We start from the raw sequence: 25,126 nt of genomic DNA, 5'->3' as shown, positions 1-25,126 counted from the left end.
ACTGGAGTCAGGAAGGGTTCCAGAGGACTGGAAAATGGCTAATGTACCACCCCTGTTTCAGAAAAGGAGGGAGGCAGACGACAGGAAACCATAGGGTGGTTAGCCTGACCTTGATCATTTGTAAGATTTGAGAGCCCATTGATAAGGATGAGACTGTGGAATACTTGAAAGTACATGGTAAAATAGGGCTGAGTCAGCACAACTTCAAGGGGCGGTCATGTCTAACAGATCTGTTAGAATTCTTTGAAGAGGTAACAAGCAATTTAGGCAAAGGAGCGCTAGTGGACATGATCCATTTGAATTCAGGGGCCTTTATCAAAATGTTGCATAGGAGACTGCTAAATAAGAACCCATTGTGTTAGGCCAAGGTAATGACATGGACAAAGGATTGGCTAACTGGCAGAAAGCAGGGATAAAGGGGTCTTTCTCAGGATGGCAGGGATCAGTGCTGGGAAGACAGCTATTCATGTTATACATTAACAATCTGGACAAACGAATGGAGGGCACAGTTGCTCAGTTTGCAAATGGCAGAAAGATTATTGGAGGGACAGGAAGTGTTGAAGCAGCAGAGAGTGTGCAGAAAGATTTGGACAGGCTAGGAGAGTGGGCAAAGAAGTGACAGGTGGAATATTAGTGTGGGAAAGTGTGATGGCATGTACTTTGATAGGAAGAGGAGTGTAAACCATTCTCTAAATGGGGAAAAGGTTTTAGAAATTTGAAGTATAAAGGTCTTGGGAGTCCTAGGATTCTAAGGTTAACATGCCGGTTCAGTTGGCAGTTAGGACGGCACATGCAATGTTAACATTCATTTCGCAAGGACTAGAATACAAGAGCAGAGGTGTACTGCTGAAGCTGTATAAGGCTTTGGCCAGACTGCATTTGCATGTGTAGTTCTGGGCCGGTACCTAGGACGTGTAGGCATTGGAGGGGGTCCAGGAGGTTCACAAGAAAGATCCTGATGAAGGGCCTGTCATAGAATGGGTGGTTGAGTACTCTGGGTCTGTACTCAATAGAGTTTAGGATGATGGTGGGGGGGGGCTTCTGATTGAAAGTTATAGAAAATTGAGGGGCCTTGATACACCAGATGTGGAGAAAATGCTTCCCCCAGTGGGACAGATTAGTGCCCAAGGACACAGCATCAGAATGAAGGGGTGAACCTTTAGACCAGAGATTTCCTCCGCTAGAGGGTGGTGAATTTGTACAGGCTGTGGAGACCAAGTCAGTGAGTGTATTTAAGACAGAGGCAGATAGTTTCTTGAAGTTTAAGGAAATTAAGGGTTATGGAGAAAGGGCATGAGAGTGGGGTTGAGAAATATCAGTTGTGATTGGATGGCAGAGCAGAACTGATGGGCTTAATGGCCTATTCCTGCTGCTATATCTTATGATCCCTTCTGAAATTTCCATAACTATTTCATCATTCTATTTTGACAGCAAATTTATTAAAGCACAGGCAACCCTTTATAAAAAGGTGACTTATTTCCTTCTAGCCCAAAGTATGGTTTGACAGAACAAAAATCCATGCTTATGTTTGAAGATAACATAGCTATTCACTGAATTTTAATGTTTTTAAAAAGTTCCATTAGTTTAGGATGAGACTGGATATTTTTGCAACGATAATAAAAATCTGCTTATAGCTGGGAATGTATAACGAAGTTTTTTTCTGAATTAATCAATAGCACCCTAACTAGCCAAATGATAATTCTTTAGAGGGGAACGGCACGAGCGGCTGTTTTACATGTTGAAGATCAGTTCTGGCAGGTTAAAAGGACTGAGAGACGGCTAGGTGTTATTGCCAAGGCCAAAGAGATTGAAGTGAGGTGATAATTAGACAGGATAGGGCCAGATCAGGGCTGTGTCAAAAAAGTGGGGTAGTGACAGGGGCTTTGAAAGGAACTTTTCTGATATTGCCAGCATACGAAACAATGGGCACTAAGATGCTCATATTTTCTGACTTTTGCTGTTTTTCTAATTGATAGCTTTTTTTTTAAATAAAGAAAAATGAAAACACTATCTACACATTATCAGAAAATAGTCTATACTTCGTTCATTTTTCACAGACTATTCCAAAGGTAAAAACATTTGAATAATGTCTCAAATCATTATTTGATGTGTTTGTACTTCATCTCCAGGGACAATCAGAAATTCTACTGCCCAAAAAGTAATGCCATTTCCTAAAGAAACTGTAATAATTAATAGTACATCAACTGGACAGAAATAAGTTAACTTAACAAAGTGTGAAGCTAGAGGAACGCAACAGGCCAGGCAGCAGGAAAACTGACGTTTCAGGTTGTGACCCTTCTTCAGAACTTTCTCCATGTCCAAGAGGCATAGGAGTTGTGATTACATAGGCAGTCATGATAGATATGCAGTCCAAATATTCACATTTTATTACAACAGTAGCTAGTTTCAAAAAGTGTGACAGTGCCTAACTGTTCAGCACTGGAACCATCCAGATGCTCTCTAACCAGTGCACTTGCTGTGCACTGATAATTTTAAAATTTAGCTTTATTATACCCGCATGCATGAACAGCTATTGCTGTATTCAAGTGCAGTAAGCATTAACCCTAGCTGCAGAAGTCTCCAACATTATTGAATACACGATAGTACAATGGATGTAGGAAATTCAAGAAATCTTTGGAGAAGGTGACCAAACAGGTAGATGAGAGTAAACCGGTTGGTGTGGTGTATATGGATTTCAACAAGGCGTTCAATAAGGTTCCCCACAGTAGACTATTGTACAAAATGTGGAGGAATGGGATTGTGAGAGATATAGCAGTTTGGATCGGAAATTGGCTTGCTGAAAGAAGACAGAGGGTGGTAGTTGATGGGAAATGTTCATCCTGGAGACCAGTTACTAGTGGTGTACTGCAAGGGTCGGTGTTGGGTCCACTGCTGTTTCTCATTTTTATAAATGACCTGGATGAGGGTGGAGAAGGATGGGTTAGTAAATTTGCAGACGACACTAAGGTCGGTGGAGTTGTGGATAGTGACGAAGGATGCTGTAGGTTGCAGAGAGACATAGATAAGCTGCAGAGCTGGCCTGAGAGGTGGCAAATGGAGTTTAATGCAGACAAGTGTGAGGTGATGCACTTTGGTAGGAGTAACTGGAAGGCAAAGCGCTGAGCTAATGGTAAGATTCTTAGTAGTGTAGATGAGCAGAGAGATCTCGGTGTCCATGTACACAGATCCTTGAAAGTGGCCACCTAGGTTGACAGGGCTGTTAAGAAGGCATACAGTGTTTTAGCTGTTATTAATAGAGGCATCGAGTTCCAGAACCAAGAGGTTATGGTGAAGCTGTACAAAACTCTGGTGCGGCCGCACTTGGAGTATTGTGTACACTTCTGGTCACCGCATTATAAGAAGGATGTGGAAGCTTTGGAAAGGGTGCAGAGGAGATTTACTAGGATGTTGCCTGGTATGGAGGGAAGGTCTTACGAGGAAAGGCTGAGGGACTTGAGGCTGTTTTTGTTAGAGAGAAGAAGGTTGAGAGGTGACTTAATTGAGACACAAAATAATCAGAGGGTTAGATAGAGTGGATAGGGACTGCCTTTTTCTTAGGATGGTGACGCCGAGCACGAGGGGGCATAGCTTTAAATTGAGGGGTGAAAAATATAGGACAGATGTCAGAGGTGGTTTCTTTACTCAGTAAGAAGGGAATGGAATGCTTTGCCTGCAACGGTAGAAGATTCGCCAACTTTAGGTACATTTAACTTGTCATTGGATAAGCATATGGGCATACATGGAATAGTGTTGGTTAGATGGGCTTCAGATCGGTATGACAGGTCGGCACAACATCGAGGGCCAAAGGGCCTGTACTGTGCTGTAATGTTCTACGTTAACAGTTTACTGCATTAGTCATCTCACGTCACATGAACACCATGCCAGTGAAGGCATACCTACTGCAAAGCTACAGGTAATAATGAGACTAGGTTCAAACAATGTGCCATAGTCATGATTCTAGTGAGGCTGCTGAAATGCAGCCATAATTCTTTGCAAGAAATTTGTCAAATATTTCACCCACTATCCATTGGAACTTATAGATACAAATCAGCCCTGAGTGGCATTGCTCAGGTGTCACTGATCACCCACTGCATAAAAACCATGAAATCTATATTTCCATCCTCAATGGGTTCACGGTTATTGCTTTCCTGTTCCTTTGCAACTGGTCTATTTACTTACATGCTGTTTACAAAGTGTTCCTTTATCATTTTGTACAACTTGGTGCTTATGATTAGACACAATGTGTAATGCTGTGCCTATAATCTAACTAATTTTTGCTAAAATGTATTTAATTGTATCTAATATAGTTCTCTTATTTAAGTGGCCCTTCACTGTAGCTGACATTCACAACAATTGACATTCACATCAACTTGGAAGAGACTGACGACATTCCATAAATTGAATCATCTGCTTACAGCATCTGGTTATAAAGAACTTGGGCAAGTTTACTTTATTTAAAAACATTAAAATCAAACATAAAACTTCTTTCCAAAATATTTTGTGGAAAAATAAGATCAAAAATCTTCAAATGTAACAGAGGCTCTGATCAATCCTTCCTTGGGTAATGGAAGCTATGTCAGAGTTTGTCAACATGATACCTCTGTTCAAAGAAGTAAGAAACCAATTAACTATAGGCTAGTCAGTCTAACATTAACAATGGGTTAGCTTCTAGAGGTCACAATATGGAAAAAGAAATTCTCACCTACAAACATATGGATTAATTAAGGGCAGCCAAAATGGATTTGTAAAAGGCAAGTTGATTCTTGACGAATTTAGTAGAGTTGTTTGAGGAAATTAGGTGAGTGTTGTGTACAGAAGACGACTGAATGTGTGCCATGTAGAGGCCTGTTGATGAAAGTTAAGGTACATAGCATTAGAGGGAGTGTGTCAGGATTGGTACGAAGTTCATAAGAAAACAGTAGTGATATCAACAGATGTTGCTCAGACTGAAAAACTGAAAATGCTAGTCTCTCCCTTGTACCTCGGTCAGGCCCATTTATATATTAAAGATCTTATATCTATGTTAATTTCCTAGCAGCTTTTTCATTATGAATTCCCACAAAAGTGACTATATAAACATCACATGTTGTAAGGACTTCCTCTCCCCAGTGGATATGTTGCAGTACTCTCCACTGTTGGAAGCATTGAATATAGCAATGAAAAAGATTACAAAAGGCAGTTTCCATTTCATGTGAGGTACAGGAATTTATGGCAGGAATACAAAAAGGCAAAACATATGATTTTAAGATGGAGACTGAATTACATCTTCAAATCAAGTTTTAATAATTCCTCACCCCGTCGCTCTGGAAAGAGGAGAAACAGGTTACACTATTCCATGACGTAACACATTGAACATTTGTTATGCAATGCCAGTTCATTAGACCACCCATATTTGACGAAATTTGAAATTTATTAAATCGCCAACATAATCACTTACTTGATCAAGTGTATTTTTCTCATGACAATCATTGGAAAGTCAACTTCGAAGTATTTTTTTGGAAGCAAGTTTTGATCCTGGAAAAATAAATTACTGTGTAATGGCAGATAAACAGAAGATTAAGAGACCTTTTTGAATAGCTTCACTTCAAGATGTTGCTGAAATCAGACAAACAATACACTTACGCTTCTGGTTTTACCTCTTATTTCAGGCTAATTTCAATAAACTGATCTCCTATAGTTTGAAACAACTTTAAATATGAAATAATTTACACACTTACAGAATGAAAACTCTCCAGAAAAGCCTGTGTTTTCTACACTTCATATTCCCCTTTTTAACAACATTTTAAATGTTGGTTTATTCTTTACACTACCATTTAGGATCATTTCAAGTAGTCCAACTTGACCGAACTAAAACATGCACGACTGAGTACATTCTCAAGGGACAGAATCCCAATACAAATGATTGATTTAAACTGAAGCTCTATGGCAGTTAGATGAAAATTTGACCTTCGTGGTTAATGATACAAAGATATGCTGCAATTACCAATTGAAGCCAATTTTAAATTTACATGCAATTTAAAGTTAATCCATCCATTATTTCCCTATCAAAAGACTCCCATTTGCTGCATGGTGGAGCTGTGCCAGCAGGAGGCAGTGGCAATGTCACTGGACTAGTAATCCAGATGCACAGGGTAACGTTCTGAGGACGTGGATAATAATTAGTGACATTTTAATTAAAAACTAACCATTGCCAATTGAAAAACCCATCTGCTTTACCAATGACCTTTAGGGAAGGAAACATGCCGTCCTTAAATGGTCTGACTTAAAAGTCAGAGATTTGGAGCAGAGAGTCAACAGTAATATGGTTGACTCTTAACTGGCTTTCTAGGCCACTTCAAGGTTGAACTGTTGAAGGGCAATTAGGGAAGGGCAACACATTTCTCAGGAAATCAAGTTTTATAGGTAAAGGGAAAGAGTGCAATACAAGTAAAGATAGACCATGAGTGTACTGAATGGCAAAACAGGCTCAAATGCCTCAAAAAGGTCTATTGCTATTCTTATGCTTACTAGTTCCTTAATTCAGTACTTTATTTCTTGGTAACCATCGTACATTGTTTCCACTTTTGAGGGGGATCAATTTGAGTTTACTCCAGAAAAGCCTTCATAATTTTAGAGATTCAAGATAGGTCACCAAGGCCTCGATTTTCAAAGATAAAAGGAAAATGAGACCAGGTCTGTTTTTCACTTCCTGGCAGGTAGGACCTCAGTTCTTATATGGCCCTTAAATCTTTTTGGTACCTTTTCCAATACCTTTATACCCTTTGTCATACATCGACCAGAATGCACATTGCTTTCTAAGTGAAACCTAACTAAGGTTAAATACTAGTTTGGTATACCTCAGTAGCTTTTCAAATCAGTAGCTTCTAATCATATGATCTTATTTTTCCGCTCAAGATTTACACTTCAATTACCTATGTAGAAATTTGGCAATTTTACACATTCTGCAACACATGATATTGCCCATTACAGCTCTTGTATAAATCAAAGAATTCTGATTAAGATCATCTTGCCTCATTATAACCAATTTAGTAAACTTTTGAATGGAAATATACTACTCAGTACATCATGGGCTGTTACTCAGGCAACTATGAAGAATCTTATTTATAATATCCAAGATGACAGGCACAATTGTGCAGGAACAATTTAACATGAGTCCGAGTCATCTTCATCATAGAAACAGCTCAATAATACTTGCCCGGCAGTAAGTCTCAATGGTTCAAATCCCACAAAGTGAAAGGATTTTCAATACATCTCGGCAAAAATACAATCCCTTCTGTCTTAAGGCTCAGAGATAATGTTCACACTTACCAACGTGCATTATTCAACTGCACGTTTAAACACTAGTATTGTTAACTTGCAGTGACTGACAAAATAGAATACTTTAAATTGTACAAGTTTAAGGCATGCCTCAAAAAATGTATTAATTTTAAAATTTTTCATGATTACTATAAAAAGTGAGTTTTACTCAAAACACACAGCAAGTTATTTTGGGATCTGAAACCAGAGAGGTTGAAATCAGTTTTCAAAAAAAAAAAATCTGAAATAAAACCTAAGCTAAAGACATTCACCACGTCTGGTCGCATCTGCAGAAGCAGAACCAGCGTCAACATTTCAGATTTGTGATCCTAACAGATGAAGTGTCACAAAAACTGCTTCTCTATTCAGATCCTGCCAGAAGTTCTGAGCACTTCTAGCATTACAGCTATGCTATCACCACATAGTTTTATCTTTTACTCCAAGAGGTAAAAATGAATCTTACAGCAGTATTGCGAGACTATCTTCCAATGCTAAAGCAAGCTAACCAGTGCAAAACCAATGTATTAGTAAATTGATAAGGTTCAATTGTCTAAGGTGCAATATATCCCAACATCAACAAAAAGCATTTTCAGAAAGACTCAAACACTTGGTCCAACATTTTCATCAGGCTCAGTCAAATTTCCAGATGCAAAAAAGAAATTAACATGGATGAGGTTTTTTATTATTATGAACAGAAAATGTAATTCCTTCTGAGGAAATATTAATTCATATGAGCACTGCATAGGTATGCAGATGTTTCCAGTATGAGGTGATGCACTCTGATGGAGAAACAGTGGAAAATAAAGGGTCCTATTCAGGACGGCATGCAGGAGCAGAGAGACCCAGGTTTACATGAATGCAAGTCATGAAAAAACACAGGAAAGATTAAGCTGTTAATGAAGTACACAGTATTCTGGGCTTCATAAAAGGAGCATGGAGTACAAGACTAAGGAAGTTATGATAAACGTATACAAAACCTGGTTAGGTCTCAGCTGGAGTATTGTGTGGTCCAGAACTCTACACAATAGGATGGATAGGAACACAGAGAAGGTGCCAAAGAGGTTTAAACAGGTCCAAGGATAAGCCACATCCGTCGAGGATGAATTAACGGATGGATTGTATTATCATATTACTGCGCTGGATTATAAGTCAATTTTACCTTGAGTCTCCAGAAAGTTGTGTCCAGGCCAGCACCGAGGTTTATAACCTGGCAATTGCAGTGAGTTTTCTTTATGAAGGCATCCAGCAATATATCCACAGCTTTTACACGGGCATAATAACCTATGAGCAAGACAACACCATTAATAGCCTGTGTGCTCATCAACTGGTAAAGGGGAAAATTAGAAACTGGCAGAGTCACTGTGGTCAAACAGCTGGTGATACTCAATGTGGGCATACACAGGAAGGCAAGCCATGAATACAATATCAGAGATCCATCATGCAATCATTGAATCAATCACCAGGGCAAGAGAAGGAGCCTTTTCAGGATTTAGTGAGGAGGGGTGGAAATTGATGCAAAGTACTCAAAAAATAAAAATCAGGCATACAAAGAACAGCAGATCAAGCACACTTTTGTTTTCCAATGCATTAGTTGTAAATATAGTAAGTCAAAAAAAAAACCATGTGAATTGTAAGTGAATTCCTTACATCTGAGTTCTTAACCTCAAAACGTCCTGAAGGAAAGGTTCAGCATTAAAACAAATCACTACTCCTTAGAAGGTAAAAGGAAAAATGAAGGATTGAGCTAGTCACTACAGTTTTCAAAGTTATCCCAACCCCCAAATATAGCAGGAATGCTTGTATTCAGCAGAAATTGTGAAAATATTTTAAGAACAACTTCAGTAAAATCTCCAAATACTTCAACAGCTCAGCACTTTTATCCACTCAGTAGCCAAGCTAGAGTTCAGGAAGATCTGATACTTGGTCTACCTGTTCTAAATTAGCTAATATCATACATGTGCACAAGTTGGTCCTGTATGTCTAACCTATGAAGGGAAAATTGGCCAGGGTTCTACTCTTGATCACTAACCCAGCTGAAAAAATGTTGTTTTTAAAAACAACGACATAATGTGTACTGCCTTGTGACACTTCACTCTGCTGACATCTTGCTATTGGCTGCTTCCAACATCCTTGGAGCTGAACTCTCACGAGGAGCCAACATGTTCAGGAAATGAGCATTGGCAATTCGAAATACACAACATAAAGCAAAATAATGTAGTACAAAAGGACTGAGGCAAAATCAGCAACATGTGGTAAAAAGAACAATGTCTTATGTTTGCAATACACACATGAAACATGTACTTTTGTGCCACTTCATGACAATAACGTAAAATTCTCAGTCAGGTTCAAAAAATTACTCTAGAAAGTTGGTTACAGAAACAGTGCTTGGTAATTGCTTAAAGAAGTTTTGCCAATAAATGAACATCACCTTCATAAGTAGATTTTTCATTTTGTCAAATGTCTGTTCAGTGTGCTCTCCCAGTACCAGCATTCCTTCTAATTTTTCTTCCAGTAGCTCAGGTCTGAGCATGGCACAGCACTAGTCACAGGGTTATAGAGCTGTACAGCATACAAACAGATCCCTTCAGTCCAACTCGTCCATGCTGACCAATTTCCTAAATTCATCTACTCCCTTTTTCCAGCATTTGGCCCATATCCCTCTAAACCCTTCCTATTCATGCACCCATCCAGATGCCTTTTAAATGTTGTAATTGTATCAGCCTCCACCACTTCCTCTGTCAGCTTGTTCCATACACGCACCACCCTCTGCATGAAAATGTTGCCCCTTAGGTTCCTTTTAACTCTTTCCCCTCTCACCTTAAATCTATGCCCTCTAGTTCTGGACTTTCCTAGCCTGGAAAAAGGCCTTGGCTATTCACTGTATCTGTGCCCCTCATGATTTTATAAATCTCTGCAAGGTCACCCATCAGCCTCTGATACTCCAGGGAAATTCGTCCCACTTTTTTCAGCCGCTTCCTATTGCTCAAACCCTCCAGTCCCGGCTACATCCTTAATTTTTTTCTGGACCCTTTCAAGTTTCACAAGATCCCTTCCAATAGCAGGGAGGCCAGAACTGAACCAGATGTCAATGCTGTGATCACCATGCATGCACTGATCACTGTGCTTGCTCAGCAGCACAGTTTAGAGGGAATGTTGCCCATCATGTTTTTTGTCTTCAGCATCCCACTTATATTTGTACATATTGACAAATTAGGAGCAAAAGTTGCTCTCTGTTTAATAATATCTGGCTGATTTGTTCATGTTGTAAATTCCACATTCCCAAGTAACCACTCTAAACTCACCAGCACCAAATCTAATAGAATAGATTGTAAAAGATTAGGCTTCCTCTGATGGTTCAGAGTGCCTGCAAGCAACAAGCCGAGTTATTAGAGCATAAATAACTTAGGTCCGTACTTTGCTGGGCCTGGTTTAGCTTATTTCAACTGAATGTTGCTACAGACTCTTTGGCCTCAACATCTCTGGCAAGGAAGCAAAAAAAATAAAAGTCAGCCTGCATTATTCGTTCCTCCTCAGTGTATTCTACTGACGCTGTTCGCAGCTAAACAGAAATATTTGCTATCTGAGGTCTCGAGTAAAAAACAGCCTCTTGGATAGTGAAACAATTCCTTCCTGCGCCCATGGAAATGACAATAGATAGACAGCATCTACAGTCCTTTAAGTGACAGTGGGAAATATTAGAAAAAAGTAAGAGAAGATATAGAAAGGAAAGAGGAACAAAGCTGCTACAAAGATGCAGGGCTTACCTCTGTTGATTTCAGGAGCTTTCCTTTCATTTGGTTGCTTTATAAAATACTGTATGTAAGGGTCCTTCCAATAGTTCATACTCACTGCAAACCTACCAAACAGAAGAAAGAACCAAATGAAAAACAATGTTAAACTGGCAGTAATTCAGCCTGTTCTGTTGATGTTGTTTTAGTATTAACTGTACAATTAAGCAAACTGCTTTAGGTTCCGAGGTAATTAGAAAAACTGCACTTTTACAAAAAAGAAGTCTCTTCTTTAAATTAAAAAAGAAGTCTTCTCTGAATTGCATTCAGATGTACCTGTGATCCTGGGTGTTAAAAAGATACGTTATATTTTGGAGGGTCAGGCTTATTCACAATCTTACTCAAAGGGATTGCTATGTTAAAGAATTCAAAACAGATGTCAATTTGCACTCCTTACACTGAAGAGTTCAGCCATAAAGTAGTGTGTAAGCTTAGTACACAGTTCAAAATCTATCTCACGCAGAGGTACCACATGGAAGATCCATGCCGGACTTCTCCTGGGTTTCCAGCACCAGTCTTCAGAAAATTTGATTCACTCCCTGCGATACAAGAAAAAGCTGAGAACACTAGGCTGGGCAAAGGTTATGGGCCTTGTCAACCTCCCAGCTATAGTTCTGAAAACATGCATCTCACAACTAGCTGCACCCCAGTTAAGTTGTTCCAGCAGAGCTACAATACTGGCACCTGACAACATGGGAAAATTGTCCTAACCTCAAAAAGCGAGAAAAAGCAAACTGGACAATTACTGCCCATCAGGCTAATGAAATTCACCAAAACAATGGAAGATATCAACAGTGCTTTCAAGTATCAGTACTCATTCACCTAACAGTGAGGTCCTGGGGAGTGTTGCCAAAGAGAGCTTGGGGTGCAGGTTCATAGTTCCTTGAAAGTGGAGTCACAGGTAGACAAGATAGTGAAGGCAGCGTCTGGTATGCTTGCCTTTTTTGGTCAGTGCTTTGACTATAGCAGTTGGGAGATAATATTGCAGTTGGGAGATAATATTGCAGCTGCACAGGTCACTTGGTTAGGCCACTTTTGGAATACTGCATTCAATCTTGTCTCCTGGCTGTAGGAAAACTGTTAAATTTGAAAGGATGCAGAAAAGATTCATAAGGATGGTGCCAGGGCTGGAGGGTTTGAACTATAGGGAGAGGCTGAATAGTTTGGGGTTATTCTCCCTGGAGTATCAGAGGCTGATAGGTGACCTTACGGAGGTTTATAAAGTCAGGAGGAGCACGGGTAGAGTGAATAGCCAAGGTCTTTTTCCAGGGTAGGCAAGTGCAGAACTAGAGGGCACAGGGTTAAGGCAAGAGGGGAAAGATTTAAAAGGGAGCTAAGGGGAAACTTTTTCATGCTGGTGGTGCATGTATGGAACAAGCTGCCAGAGGAGGCAGTGAAGGTTGGTATAATTACAACATTTAAAAGGCATCTGGATAGGTACATGAATAGGAAAAATTTAGAAAGATATGGGCCAAATCAGACTAGATTAATGCAGAATACCTAGTCAGCACAGATAAGTTGGACCAAAAGGTCTATTTCCATGCTGTACATCTCTATGACTCTACATCCTCTTAACATTGTTAAAGCTTTTCTTTTTATCTTTCTACATTTTTGCCTGTGATTTGAAGTGGGAAAAGGACTGGCTGACAAAGGACTGAGGAAGGAATTACTACATTTCTTAAAAAGCAAGCTACAAAACTCATTGTAAGTCATGCTTATACTGCTGCTTTATTAAAGTAGTGGGGAGGCTGTTGTTGATGGACCAGCATGGGGATTGGGGAGGTGTACAAAGTGAAATTTGGTTGGCAATATGCTGACCAGTTAGTGGAGTCATGTCTCAATGTGGATGCCGGATGCCAGAGGCCAGAAGCCTGACAACATTGACTTGATTTGCCTCAGTAACTAAACCGCTTTCAGGTGTAAATGCCACATGCAGCAGCCTTCAGACTGCTACAAGGGTAGATGGTGTACTTTTCTCCCCAGTAAAATGCCTAAGACCCATAGAAAACCAGGTTATGGCCCCTCACTAGTTACCGTAAATCATGGCTTTTAATCATAAACTTAAAAAAAACTTTGCAGTTTGCATGCCAGTCATTTTACACCCTCTGTGACAAAGCAAAATGAATCTAGAGACAAGAGAGTGAAGAACTGGCAAGCAAAAAAGATCACTTCAGCAAACCTGCAGACTGGGATTGACCTGCATACCAGGTTTCTTCCGTCTGCCACTACACTTTTTGTCAGTGTAAGGAAGCAAGGTTTAGAGGTAGGTTATAATTTTAACTAGTTGAAATAAGTGTTGTCAGTTCACAGTAGTTTACCTGTAATTAGAACCAATTTGTAATAAATACCAGATCTTATTAAGCCCAGAAACCTGGTCCATGTCTTCCATTAGCCTGGGTCTATCCAATAGGTGAGTTGGTCATTTTGCATACATTGGTAAAGCTTTTAACTTTTCTGATGTCTCCAAGAATAAAACTTGACCAGTGCTTCCCCAATGAGACATGGCAACGTTCATTGGCATTATAAACAAAATAATGAGGGTTACCACTCATTAGAAACTGAATTTAACTAGCTTTATCCAAAAAAAAAGTAGCTCCAACAATAGGACAGAGGCTCAAATTCTGCATCAAGTAACTCACTTCCTAACATCCCACCTTCTAATAATGAATAAGTCAGCATTGTGATAGAAAACTCCTCACTCGCTTGGACAAACACTGCTCCAACAACATCCTGCACTATGCAACATGTGACAAATTTTCACACACTATGGTTTGCAGATATACCCTGTACCAATACTTCAGCAGCTCAGCAACTCCTACCTTTTACAAACTGTTGCATCATCACAGGTGGAGCGGACTGCTTCATCGGCCGTGTCATCAGAGCCAGTAAAAGAATGGTTGGTAGCCATCAGAATCTCACACTGCAAGGATAGCAAATATTGCACTAGTGTGAATTGAGAAGATAACACCTACCTTGCACACATTCAATCACCCTTAATAAAATAAAAAGTATTTAACTACAGTAGCTAATTATTTAAACTGTGCTCTAACAGACAACACTTAACATTTACATATTTGTAATATATGCCAGTTACTCCTAGATTTCCAAACATAATTGTTGCATTTCCCTACAATTACCGAAAAGCCATTTGCTCTTTTAAATTAAGTGTCGTTTAAAGAATTATTGTAAAAATTGCTTTGTTGAAAAAATACAAAGAAATTATTCAATTAGTCATATTAAAAGTTAAGTTGCTTATGTTAGACAGATTATAAATACGACCAGATTAGGTTAATAAAATTTGGAGTGTAAGACGCTAATAGAACATAGCACGAAGTTAGAATGGTGCGACAAACTTAAAATTCAATTAGAACCATGTGTCTGTGGCTGCTCGATGATCCTCAATAAAGTGCATTGAAGGCTGTAAGGTTTGCGGGTGCAGCACTGGCGAACCCAAACGCTGTCAGCACCAACTAAGGTCTACATTCCTTCCCTGGGACCTTTGCAGATAGTAATATAAGAAAGTAACACCTACACTTCCGGCCTACGTAGCACGGCTACATCGACATTACAACAACGCAGCTTCTGACTGGCCCTATCCGCGACCGATGGAGCACTCTCATTGGTTGGTCTGGTCTGGGCCGCCTTGATCAGTGCAGCGTTCGAGCCAGGTGCGCATCTCTTCCGGGTTTCAATGGGGCTGTGCATAGTCTTGTAAACAGCGCAGAGCAAGTGGTATGCGTAGACGCAAATGTAGAATGCTATTGAAAATTGGTGTACGGTTTTGCTTAAGGGTAAGGGTTTTAGAGATTTGTCTACGCAGGCAGCCTTCAAAAACAGGAGATCTTAGTCTTGAAAGGCTCATTGAAATCGCGAGCCTTTTATTCTTCACCTTGACCACATCCAATATAGATTTCCCCATGATTCTGCAATCTTCTAGACCTCCTTATGTGGTAATCTTATTAAAATTTAGGTTCTGAAGCATTTTACAAGGTAGACACAGATGGAGCTTTCCGAAGCTTTTATTATCAGTGGCCTCTTTTTGAACCTAAAGTTTGCCATTAACTCAAGGAATTTTTAAAAAACATCTTTTTGCTGGCTTTTTTTGTCATTGGAGCGTGGCTCCCGTTTAGCCAATTAAGCCAAGTCCATCCTTTTAACAACATAAGAACTTAGGACCCTGACAGCTGTTAAACCTCCCACTGGACCTTCATTGCAACCACTGCCTCATGTCTTGTGTACCCAAGACCCATAGTTTGGTAAGCCCTGTACTATGAGCTTCTTTCTCCTGACTGGAATCTCGAACTCAGAAACATAAATCGCAGGCTAAAGGGTCCATCATTTGGAACTAGCAAGAAATGTATTTGCTCAATTGGTATGATTCTATCTATTGACCTAGAATGTTGTAGATATACCCATCAATTAATTTATTTAAGGTTGACATAGATTGATCTCTCTGAAATAGAAAGAATGTGGAAATAGCATAGGAAAATGGATTGGAAGCTGAAGATCAGCCATACATTTGAGATGCAACCACTATCCAAGATAGCACAATTAAATGAATACACTTATCAGATTAAAGCTTTGTGTGGCCAGAACACTTGCCTCAGCCAATCAGTATCACTATCTTTAACCTCTCAAATTTCTGTGCCATGCATCACTTCATTTTGCTTTAGGCAATGTAATCACAAGGATATTTGATTCAACATCTGAAATATCTGTTAACAGATACCAAAATACTTTGCTTTTCATCTTACCTTTGTTAAAAAATTTAAGGTCCAAGGCCATACCTGTTTACTGTTTGGTAAGGCATTACCTGTGTGCATATACCCACTGATTTTACCACTAGTCATAAGCTTTGGATTCAGAGAACATGAGTGTGAATTCATGCCCTGCCAATTTACACTTGCTTGCAGACGTTTTTATAAAAGTGTCTCAGATCATAATATCAGGAACACAAAAGCTGATGTTTCGGGCCAGCTTTTGTGCTCTTGAGATGCTGCTTGGCCTGCTTTGTTCATCCAGCTCTACACCTTGTTATCTCAGATTCTCCAGCATTTGCAGTTCCTACTATCGCTAGGATAATTTCATTGTTAGTATGTTTCCTCCGCAGTCTAATCATGTATTTTGCATTGCTGGATCTGGCTCTAGGACATGAGGGATAAGTGGATCGAGTATCAGGAGAGGAAAGTTTAAGGGACAGTAATTTTAAAAACGAATGTCTAATTAATTGAGGAAGGTTAATTTTAATTGCAAACAGACATGGCCTAGATAGATGAGAGTCAAAGATTGGTAGGCATGTCTGTTATTGAACAATGAAAGAGGAGATTGACTGTCCTTGAACTATGTCTATTCCTACAAGGGGAAAGGTTGGATAAACAAGCCAAAACTTGGTAGATGAAGAAATTGATAGAGAAAAGCGTGAAAGAGAAAAGGTGTTTATGACAGATCATCCTCTTCTTTAGTTCTCTGCCTAAAGGCACGTTCTCAGTGATTATTCGTTCAACCATGACAAAGGCCTATCATTTTATATTGGAAGAAGGTCAAGCCTATTGACTATACCTCAGCTGGAATGGAGATTGAATTTCATGTCACTGGTGTTAATCTGATCTATGCTCTAATTGCCTAAGCAACTGAATAACCAGTTAACCAAACCCCTCTGGAATATGAGATAACATAGTGTCGAACTAGGGGAACACAGCAGGCCAGGCAGCATCAGAGCAGTATGAAAGTTGATGTTTCAGGTTGGGACTCTTTCTGAAGATGTCAATTTTCCTGCTCCTCTGATGCTGCCTGGCCTGCTGTGTTCTTCCAGCTCCACACTGTGTTATCTCTGACTCCAGCATCAGCAGTTCTATTACCCCTCTGGAATATGTCAGGTTGATAACACAAGTGAGATCTAGGCTGTATATAAGAATTACAGAAATAAAGACAGAAAAGGCGAAAAGAGACTAGCATCCAGCATAAGAGATAACATACAAGGAGCCCCCAAATTACAAACCTTCAACTGATGAACTCTCATGAGTGAGATCCCATGCACAGTTATAGTAACATTAACTTCAGAGATTCGACAAGCTAGTGTGTCCTTTTACTTACAAATCACAATTTTATATTGTCCTGCATTCTGTTCTGACTTGCATACAGATTGATTTACAAACATACTCAAAAACAGAACCCATTCACAAGCCGGGGACTGACTGTATGATCTCATTGTAAAAGGCTGATAAAAGGAGTGGGTGGGGCCAACTAGGGACCAGAAAAGGAGATTTGTGCATTGAGGCAGATGGCATCACTGAGGTAATAAATGAGTTCTTAGCACATCTCTTTATCAAGGAAGAAGGTACTGTCTAGGTCATGGTGAGTGAGCAGGTAAAGAATACACAAGAAAGATTTGAAATTAAAATAGAGGATATATGGACAGGCTGGTTAGATGCATCAGGGTGGAAGGAGATGAATCTAAAAGACTAAGAAAAAAGTTGAAATTGCATATGTACTTGCCATAATCTCTCAATCCTCTTAAAATACAGGAATCCTGCCTGAGGACTGGAGAATTGCAAGTGTTTAAATCCTTATTTGAAAGAAGATATACTGTAAGGATAAGTTCATCATCTACAGTTTAATCCAGCAAAATGTTGATGAGGGTAATGTGGTTAATATGGTGTACATGGACTTCGAAAGAGTATTGAATAAGTGCCACTTAACAGACTTATCAGCGAAGCTGGAGCAGATTGCCTGAAAGGACAGCAACATCATAAAATTGGTTGAGTGACAAGAAAGAGAGATTAGTGGTGAGTGGTTGTTTTTTGGACTGGGTAGAGGTAAATTGTGGGATTCCTCAAGAGTTGCTATTAGTGCCATTATTTTTCTTGTTTTGTATGAAACATGTATGTGTAGGTCACAATTTCAAAATTTGCAGGTGACAAAAACTTGAAAGAATTGTGAACTGTGTGATAAACTTCAAGTGGGTATGGACAAGCTGTGCAATGGTGATGTATGGCAGAGAAACCTTAATTCAGAGAAATGTAAAGGAGTATATTAGAATGAATGAGGAGACGTAATATAAAAAAACCCCTAAAAGATACAATTCTGTAGCAGATGAAGAAGCACAGGGGCCTCTGGGTGTATTTGCAAAATTTGTTTAATGTAGCCAGGTGCGTAAAGAAAGCAATTAAGAAGATATTTGGGAACCTGTGCTTTATAAATGAAGATGTAGAATGCAAAAGTAAGAAAGTTAGAGTAAATATTTACAAAACACCAGTTTTACTTCAACAAAAATGTTGTGTTCTGTTCTATGGCATCTTTAAAGTTACAATTAATACACCATTGTATTTGATCTTGTTCGTAAGTACGAGAGCTGATAAGTTGAAAGTTGGTAATTTGGGGACTCCTTGTATACTATCTCCAATGCTGGATGCTCATCTCTTCTCATACATAGTATAGATGTAAAGGCATTGGAGAGAGTGTAGAAAAGATTTTACCAGAATGATTTCAGATTTGAGAAACTTCAGTTACATGGATAAATTGGTGAAGCTGGATTTTTTTTTCATATTTAAAATCAGACCAGATAGGGAACAAATGTCCTTATTGACAAAAGGGTTGAGAAGTAGAGGACACCAATTTGAGGTAATTGGCCAAAGAAGCAATGACAGCACCAAAGAACATGTCTTAATTTGGTGAGTGGTTAGGATTTGGAATGCACTGCCTTACAATGTAGTAGAGGCAGATTCAGTCAAGACTTTCAAATGACTAATTATCTAAAGAGGAAACATTTGTGGGGATACAAATAAAGTGCAGGAGATTGGGATTAACTGCAGCACTTATAGATAGCAGGAATGGAATGACAGGTCAAATAGACTCCTGAGCTGTAACCATTCAAGCATTTCATGATTCATCACAAAGTGACATGGGATGCTTTTTTTTATTATATTAGAGGTACTTCTTCTAACTTCTTTCAAGAGATGTGGGAGTCACTGGCTAGGCTGCCATTTAAGGCTGATTCCTAATCGTACTTGAGAAGGTGGTGATGAGCCAACTTCTGGGCCTGCAGCAGTCCATGCAAGGTAGATACACCCATTGTGCTGTTACAAAAGGATTTCTAGCATTTTGATCCAGTTACAGTGAAGGAATGGCAGTATACTTCCAGGCCAGGGGCTGTATAGCCTGGAGGGGAACTTTGAGTTGGTGGTGTTCTTATGAATTCATTGTCCCTGTCCTTTTAGATAGTAGAAGTCATGGGCTTGGCAGGCTGTTGCTTGATTAGTCTGTGGGTCAGCTCTCTCAAATTTGGCACAAGTTCTGGAATATTGGTAAAGGAGAACTTTGCAGGCCAGGCAGGGCTGGGTGTTCAATTGTTGATTCTAGTGCTCAGGCTGATTTGTCTGTTTCAATTTTCATTCCTCTCAGCCCTATCCTTTTGGTTTGACACTGAGTGGCATACTAGATCATTTCAGATAGCATTTAAAGGTCAGTCATGTGTGTACATGAAATAAAGTCACCCTTTATTTACTTGTGCACAGTACACTGGCAACAATCAGCCAGCTCAGAGTCAAACCTCAACTAGGGAGACTCTAATCTCCTGGTTTTATTGGTTGGTTAAGGCATTCCTAATTGGTCCAGGTTAACAACCCCAATCAAGAATCTCATAGTTAATGAGGTCAACCTTGTCCCAATCACTACAGAATCCAAGATAACAAAGTGTAGAGCTGGATGAACACAGCAGGTCTTCCTGCTCCGATCATCCAGCTCTACACTTTGTTATCTAAGATTCTCCCGCATCTGCGGTTCCTACTATCTCTGAAACTACAGAATCCAGTTGGGATGATCACTAAAAGGCCAGACCAGGTGATGATGGGAGACTTCCTTTCCTAAAAGACATGAGTGAAACAGCTGGGCTTTTACAACAATGGTTTCATGGTCACCTAACTGCTGCAGGCTTCATATTCAGGTTAAGGACTGAATTTAAATTCAGCTGTGCTTTGGTATACTTGCCTTTATTAGTCTGTGCAGTGAGTATAGGAGTTGGAATGTCATGTTGTGGCTGTACAGGACATTGGTTCGGCCATTTTTGGAGTATTGCATGAAGTATTGATCTGCCTCTTATAGGAAGGATGTTGTGATTCACAAGCATGTTGCCAAGGTTGGAGGATTTTAGCCATAGGGAGAGGCTGAGTACAGTGGGGCTACAGATGGTTCTGCTATAACACAATTGTGGAGTTTTGGAGGCTGAGGGGTCACCTTTACAGAGATCTATGAAATCATGAAGGGCATGGATAGGGTAACTAGACAAGGTCTTTTCCCCAGGGTGGGAGAATCTAAAACCAGAGGGCATAAGTTTAAAGTGAGAAGATAAAGATGTAAAACGGACCTAAGGAGCAACATTTTCACAGAGGGTGGCGCGTGTACATAATGATCTGCCAGAGGAAGTGATGGAAGCTGGTATGATTACTACATTTAAAAGGCATCTGGGTGGGTATATGAATAAGAAGGGTTTAGAGGCATATGGGCCAAATACTGGCAAATGGGATTGGATTTGTATAGGATATCTGGTCAGCATAGACAAGTTGGACCAAAGGGTCTGTTTCTGTGCTGTATATCTCTATGGCTCTATGACTTAATGGGATGTGAATAGCTATTCCAGACTATTAGCCTGGGTTTTTGGATTGCTTGTCCAGTGACATTACCAGTGGACCACGCAGACACCGGACAATACGTAAAAGATCTGTCGAAGAAAGTTGAGGCCTTTGAAATGTGGACACCAAGCCATGTTTAAAATTCCCTATATAAATCCTAAGGCAAATGAAGTTCTTGAAATTGCAAGAGCTAAACAGAACTCCATTAATGGAAATGCACATATCTTTGCCATTTTATTGAATCCAAAAAACTACCACAATCTCTTTAAGAGGGCAAAGTACAGGGCAGTAAAAAAGCATTGACCTACATATAGTTGGAAGCCAAACGTCAGAAAATGGCTGAAGTGGATATATGAGGGTGGCACAAGACAGAGGAGTGTTACGTACTATCTCTTGTTAGGAGTAGCTACAGGACCAAGAATTTTATAAAATATGAACTTCCCTTGAACCATCGCTATCACTTTCAATCTCTTGGTGTCACCTGCCATTTATACCGACATGGATTGAGATTGTATACATAGGTTATTTATAAATGCCGGGAACAGGGGTTTTAACACACGCCCTTTGATCATGTGATCTTGGCTTGTTACAAATCAGTGTTCATGTTACATATACTACTGAGTACAGTCAACGATGTCATTTTCCTTGGTGACCAGAGTGTGGCTGAAAACTGTTTTAACAGGCTCGGAACAACTTGTACTCTGGAATTTCAGTCATAATTCTATGTGCTACCATTTAGTAACACCAGATGGCAGAAAAGGCAAATTTCATCATTTAACACAGAAGATAGGAGCAGGAGGAGGCTACTCAGCCCTTCTAGCCTGCTCCGCAATTCTTCATGATTATGGTTGATCATCCAACTCAACGGCCTAATCCTGCTTTCTCCCCATAACCTTTAATCTTATTCGCCCCAATAGCTATATTTGGTTGCCTCTTTAACACATTCAAAGTTTTGTCATCAACTACTTCCTGTAATGAATTCCACAGGGTCACCGCTCCTTGGGTGAAGAAATGCCTCCTCGTCTCCATCCTAAATTGTCTACCCTGAATCCTCATACTCTGACCCCTGGTTCTGGATGCACCTACCATTGGGAACATCCTCCATGCATCTACCCTGTCCAGTCCTGTTAGAATGTTATAAGTCTCTATGAGATCCCCTCATTCATCTGAACTCTAGCAAAAACAATCCCAACCTAGTCAATCTCTCCTCGTACATCAGACCCGCCAACCCTGGAATCAGCTTGGTAAACCTTTGCTGCACTCCCTCAAGAGCAAGAGCATCCTTCCTCAGAAAAGGATACCAAAATTATACACAATATTCCAGGTGTGGTCTCACCAAGGAAGAGGATTGACCAATGACAGGTCTTTTGGAATTCCAATTTTTATGAATGTGTAAAAACAATAAAATTTATTTCTTTCAAAATATTAACACAGAGATTTGTACATTAACTAACATTCATATGGTTATTGATGATGTCCAGCAAGCCATCAATGCTGAAAACTGGCCTTTCTTGAGGTTTTGGCATGTGTGCATTAACTTAACCCTGAGGAAATATAAAATCTGTTAAAGACCCTTTTAAGTAGAATAGTTGGAGAACACTGAACAATAACTGACATTGCCCCTGTTTGTGTGTGTTTTATTTTGTACATTAAGTGAGCTCCAAATACACTAACACAATTATTGAAATTGGAAACTGAAGTGAAGGAATCTGATGTATAGATAAATGCTTCATCTGCATAGGATAGATATCGTGCTTTGTCCTTTCCCATGCCTATCAACGTAGAAAGGTCATCGAAACTCTTTAGATGCATAGATAGGATGCATTCCATGGAAGAACCTTTTGCTTGAGTGGTGCCTTTTATGATCTAGAATATTTCAAAGTCTTCGCAGCTAACAATTTTTAAAAAAAATTTGCTTTTACTGCCATGAAGCAAAGATGACAACTGAAATATGCCAAATAAATCTTGACAAGAGCAATATGATGAATTACCCTTTTTCTCTCTGAAGATCATTATGTGGAATTCTCTTCCTCTAAAAGCAGTAGAGTTTGGATCATCGAACTTACTCAAGGCTGAATTAGATAGAACTTCTGACAGACAAGGAAATCAAGGGTTATGAGAGGTAAACAGTAAAGTGGAGTTGAGACCACAACCAGATCAGCAATGAAAGAGTACTTTTGAATGACTAAATGATGTTTTTTTTGGGAATGGTGATTGAAGAACAAACATTGGCCATTTGTATAGTCATTATGAGAATTCCCTGACCTTTTTTTGAAAAAGTATCAATGGACCCTTTATACTCACTTAAAAAGACAAATGGGATCACAGTTTAATGTTTAATTTGAAAGAAGGCAATTAAGCTGGCCCTGAGTTGTCTATTTCCCTATCAATATGCTGCTGAATTCCAAGAATCAGAGTGTGATCTAATAACCTTCTGGCTGAAACATGAGGATGCTTCCACTTACCAGGATAATATGGTTGTTTACACCAGAAGGTATTCTTATTGTTATATTTAAAATCTTCAGCTGGAATAGTTAGAATGGTTCATAATGTCCAAAGTTTTTTTTTAATCTCAGCAACGAAGTGATATAAAGGGTTTGTTTTTGGGAAGTAACTGAATGCTTGGAGATGGTTGTTTCTGGTATAGCAATAAACACATGCAGATTTTCTTGGGAAAGAAAGAATTCTGAAACATCCAAAAGACTTAAAGAAAACCCGAAACTCAGACAAATACAGTGTCTTGTCAGTCAGGCAAGTACATTCGAGGTCATATTCAGGTGTGGGATACAGAGGTGTGTTGACACAGGCAGTTTCTGGCTTACTCTTTGAACTTTCACTTTTACATTTGGAGTGCTCTGATTTTCACGAGTTGCAGGTCTGACTTATTAAAAGATGAAAAAGAAAATGCATTTACACACGATCTTCTCCATATTCTTGTGAGAGTTCAGAACAATGGGTGGCCTCTTGGCTCGTTAGTGAGACAAATGTGGACTGGGAGCTTTGAACTCCAGGAGTGACAATGAAACCCCCGACCGTCTTCGCCCGGTTTACTGCTTCTGTTGTTGTTGTTGTTGCCTCCGCCCCCTCCCCTCCCTTAGTAACGGAAGTGGGAGGTAGAGGCGCTTCCGGTTGGCCCTGAGTTGGGTGGCGGTGCAACCTTGTTGTGAGCTGGGCGGTTCAGAGCATCCCGGTGGAGACAGAGTCGGGGTGAGAGAGGGCTTACCGGGAGCCGGGGAGGACACAGGGGAAGGGGTGAGGGGGGCGTTTGCACAGCCTCGGGACAGCTGCGGGTGTTTGGCGCTGGGCGAAGAGGGAAAGCGCGAGTGTCCGCGCACGGACGGCCCCAGGATGTGCCCAGCGGCCTGGACACACTCGCTGTAAAAATCTACTCTTCAGGGCGAAACTTCCAAGCTAGCCGGCCCGGGAGAAACCATGAAGAAGCAGTTTAATCGGATGCGGCAGCTCGCCAACCAGACTGTGGGAAGGTAAGCACCGTCACCGGGAGCTCCCCAGAGGAGACAGATAGTTTGTTATTTTTTTGGGGGGTGGTGTTAGAGCGATCGGGTCTGAAACTCATCGGAGAACTCGTGGGAGTCACATCTGCAACTTTCTGAGACTGCTCGTTCCATTGATTTCCACTTTTAAAACAAAAGAAAAAGCTCCTGGTAAAGTTGTACCCAGGCCGCTTGCACCAAGGTAGTTTGGGTGCATCGGTTTCAATCTTGTCTCGAGCTCAAAGTTCCCCACCGGGCGGGGGCCAGACTACGACCTCAGCACAACTTTCGGAGTTGTCAGTTTCTGTTTACTGCGTTAACATTTTCTGTACGTCGTGCTGTGGCTTTATGTAAAGCAGTGAGGCGACGGCCGATGAAGTGTTGAGCGATTATTACCATGAATCTCCAGCATCTGCAGTTCCCATTATCTCCATTACCATGTCGGTAGCTTTCAATGCAAATCAGACTATTTTAGTAAAGTAGGTGGTTTGCCACTAGTGTAACTCGACCCTTAATTTGAGGTGTTTGGTCTGCTCTGTAAAACTGTCACAACTGGCGTTACTGAGAGTCCATCGGACGCTGCCTAAGCTCAAACTTGTGATCAACAACGAGTTTGCAACATCGAAAAACAGTTTTGCAGAAATTGGCGGAAGTGACCGCGGTACTGGATTTAATTACTTTAATTCACATGTTGCGGCGCACATTATGAGCGATATGGTTGGATAAGTACTTTCGATCCTCGAATATTGAAATAACAGGACTTTGGAATTAAACGTGCATTACAGGGCGCCCAGTACAAAGCTGACTCAACCCCGAGTTGAAGGGATCCACCATAGGTCACTAAACCCTTTTAGCAAACAACCTCTCTCTCCGCTCCAGACTGCTCGTTTGCCTATTCTTTGTTTCCGATCCCTTGCAGCGA

At 40.2% G+C, this 25,126-nt stretch overlaps 2 protein-coding genes across 7 annotated transcripts in view; one reads left to right on the top strand and one right to left on the bottom strand.

The window, feature by feature from the left end:
* The window catches only part of lcmt1 (leucine carboxyl methyltransferase 1), a 36,392-nt gene extending 21,781 nt beyond the window's left edge, over window positions 1-14,611 (bottom strand). The window contains exons 1-5 of the mRNA XM_048552681.1: window positions 14,456-14,611; window positions 13,904-14,004; window positions 11,061-11,152; window positions 8,456-8,577; window positions 5,438-5,514 (exon numbers count right to left, since the gene is read on the bottom strand). Coding sequence (XP_048408638.1) covers window positions 5,438-5,514; window positions 8,456-8,577; window positions 11,061-11,152; window positions 13,904-14,004; window positions 14,456-14,458 — 395 coding nt within the window. The 5' untranslated portion in view covers window positions 14,459-14,611. The remainder of the gene's footprint in view (window positions 1-5,437; window positions 5,515-8,455; window positions 8,578-11,060; window positions 11,153-13,903; window positions 14,005-14,455) is intronic.
* Window positions 14,612-23,821: 9,210 nt separating this feature from the next.
* LOC125462184 (rho GTPase-activating protein 17-like) overlaps window positions 23,822-25,126 on the top strand; it is a 122,925-nt gene continuing 121,620 nt past the window's right edge. For 2 of the 6 annotated variants that reach the window (XR_009447133.1, XM_048551861.2), the window contains exon 1: window positions 23,822-24,195. Coding sequence is in view for 5 of the 6 variants with exons in the window: in XM_048551861.2 (XP_048407818.1) it covers window positions 24,143-24,195 (53 nt within the window). In the remaining variant the exon portion in view is untranslated. The remainder of the gene's footprint in view (window positions 24,196-25,126) is intronic. The other 4 variants (XM_048551862.2, XM_048551865.2, XM_048551866.2 and 1 more) reach the window with 2 other exon arrangements.

The sequence above is a fragment of the Stegostoma tigrinum genome, chromosome 23 (assembly GCF_030684315.1).
Source record: "Stegostoma tigrinum isolate sSteTig4 chromosome 23, sSteTig4.hap1, whole genome shotgun sequence".
Taxonomy (NCBI): Eukaryota; Metazoa; Chordata; class Chondrichthyes; order Orectolobiformes; family Stegostomatidae; genus Stegostoma; species Stegostoma tigrinum.
Note: the sequence above shows the minus strand (reverse complement) of the source record. Positions and strands in the feature narration are given on the sequence as shown.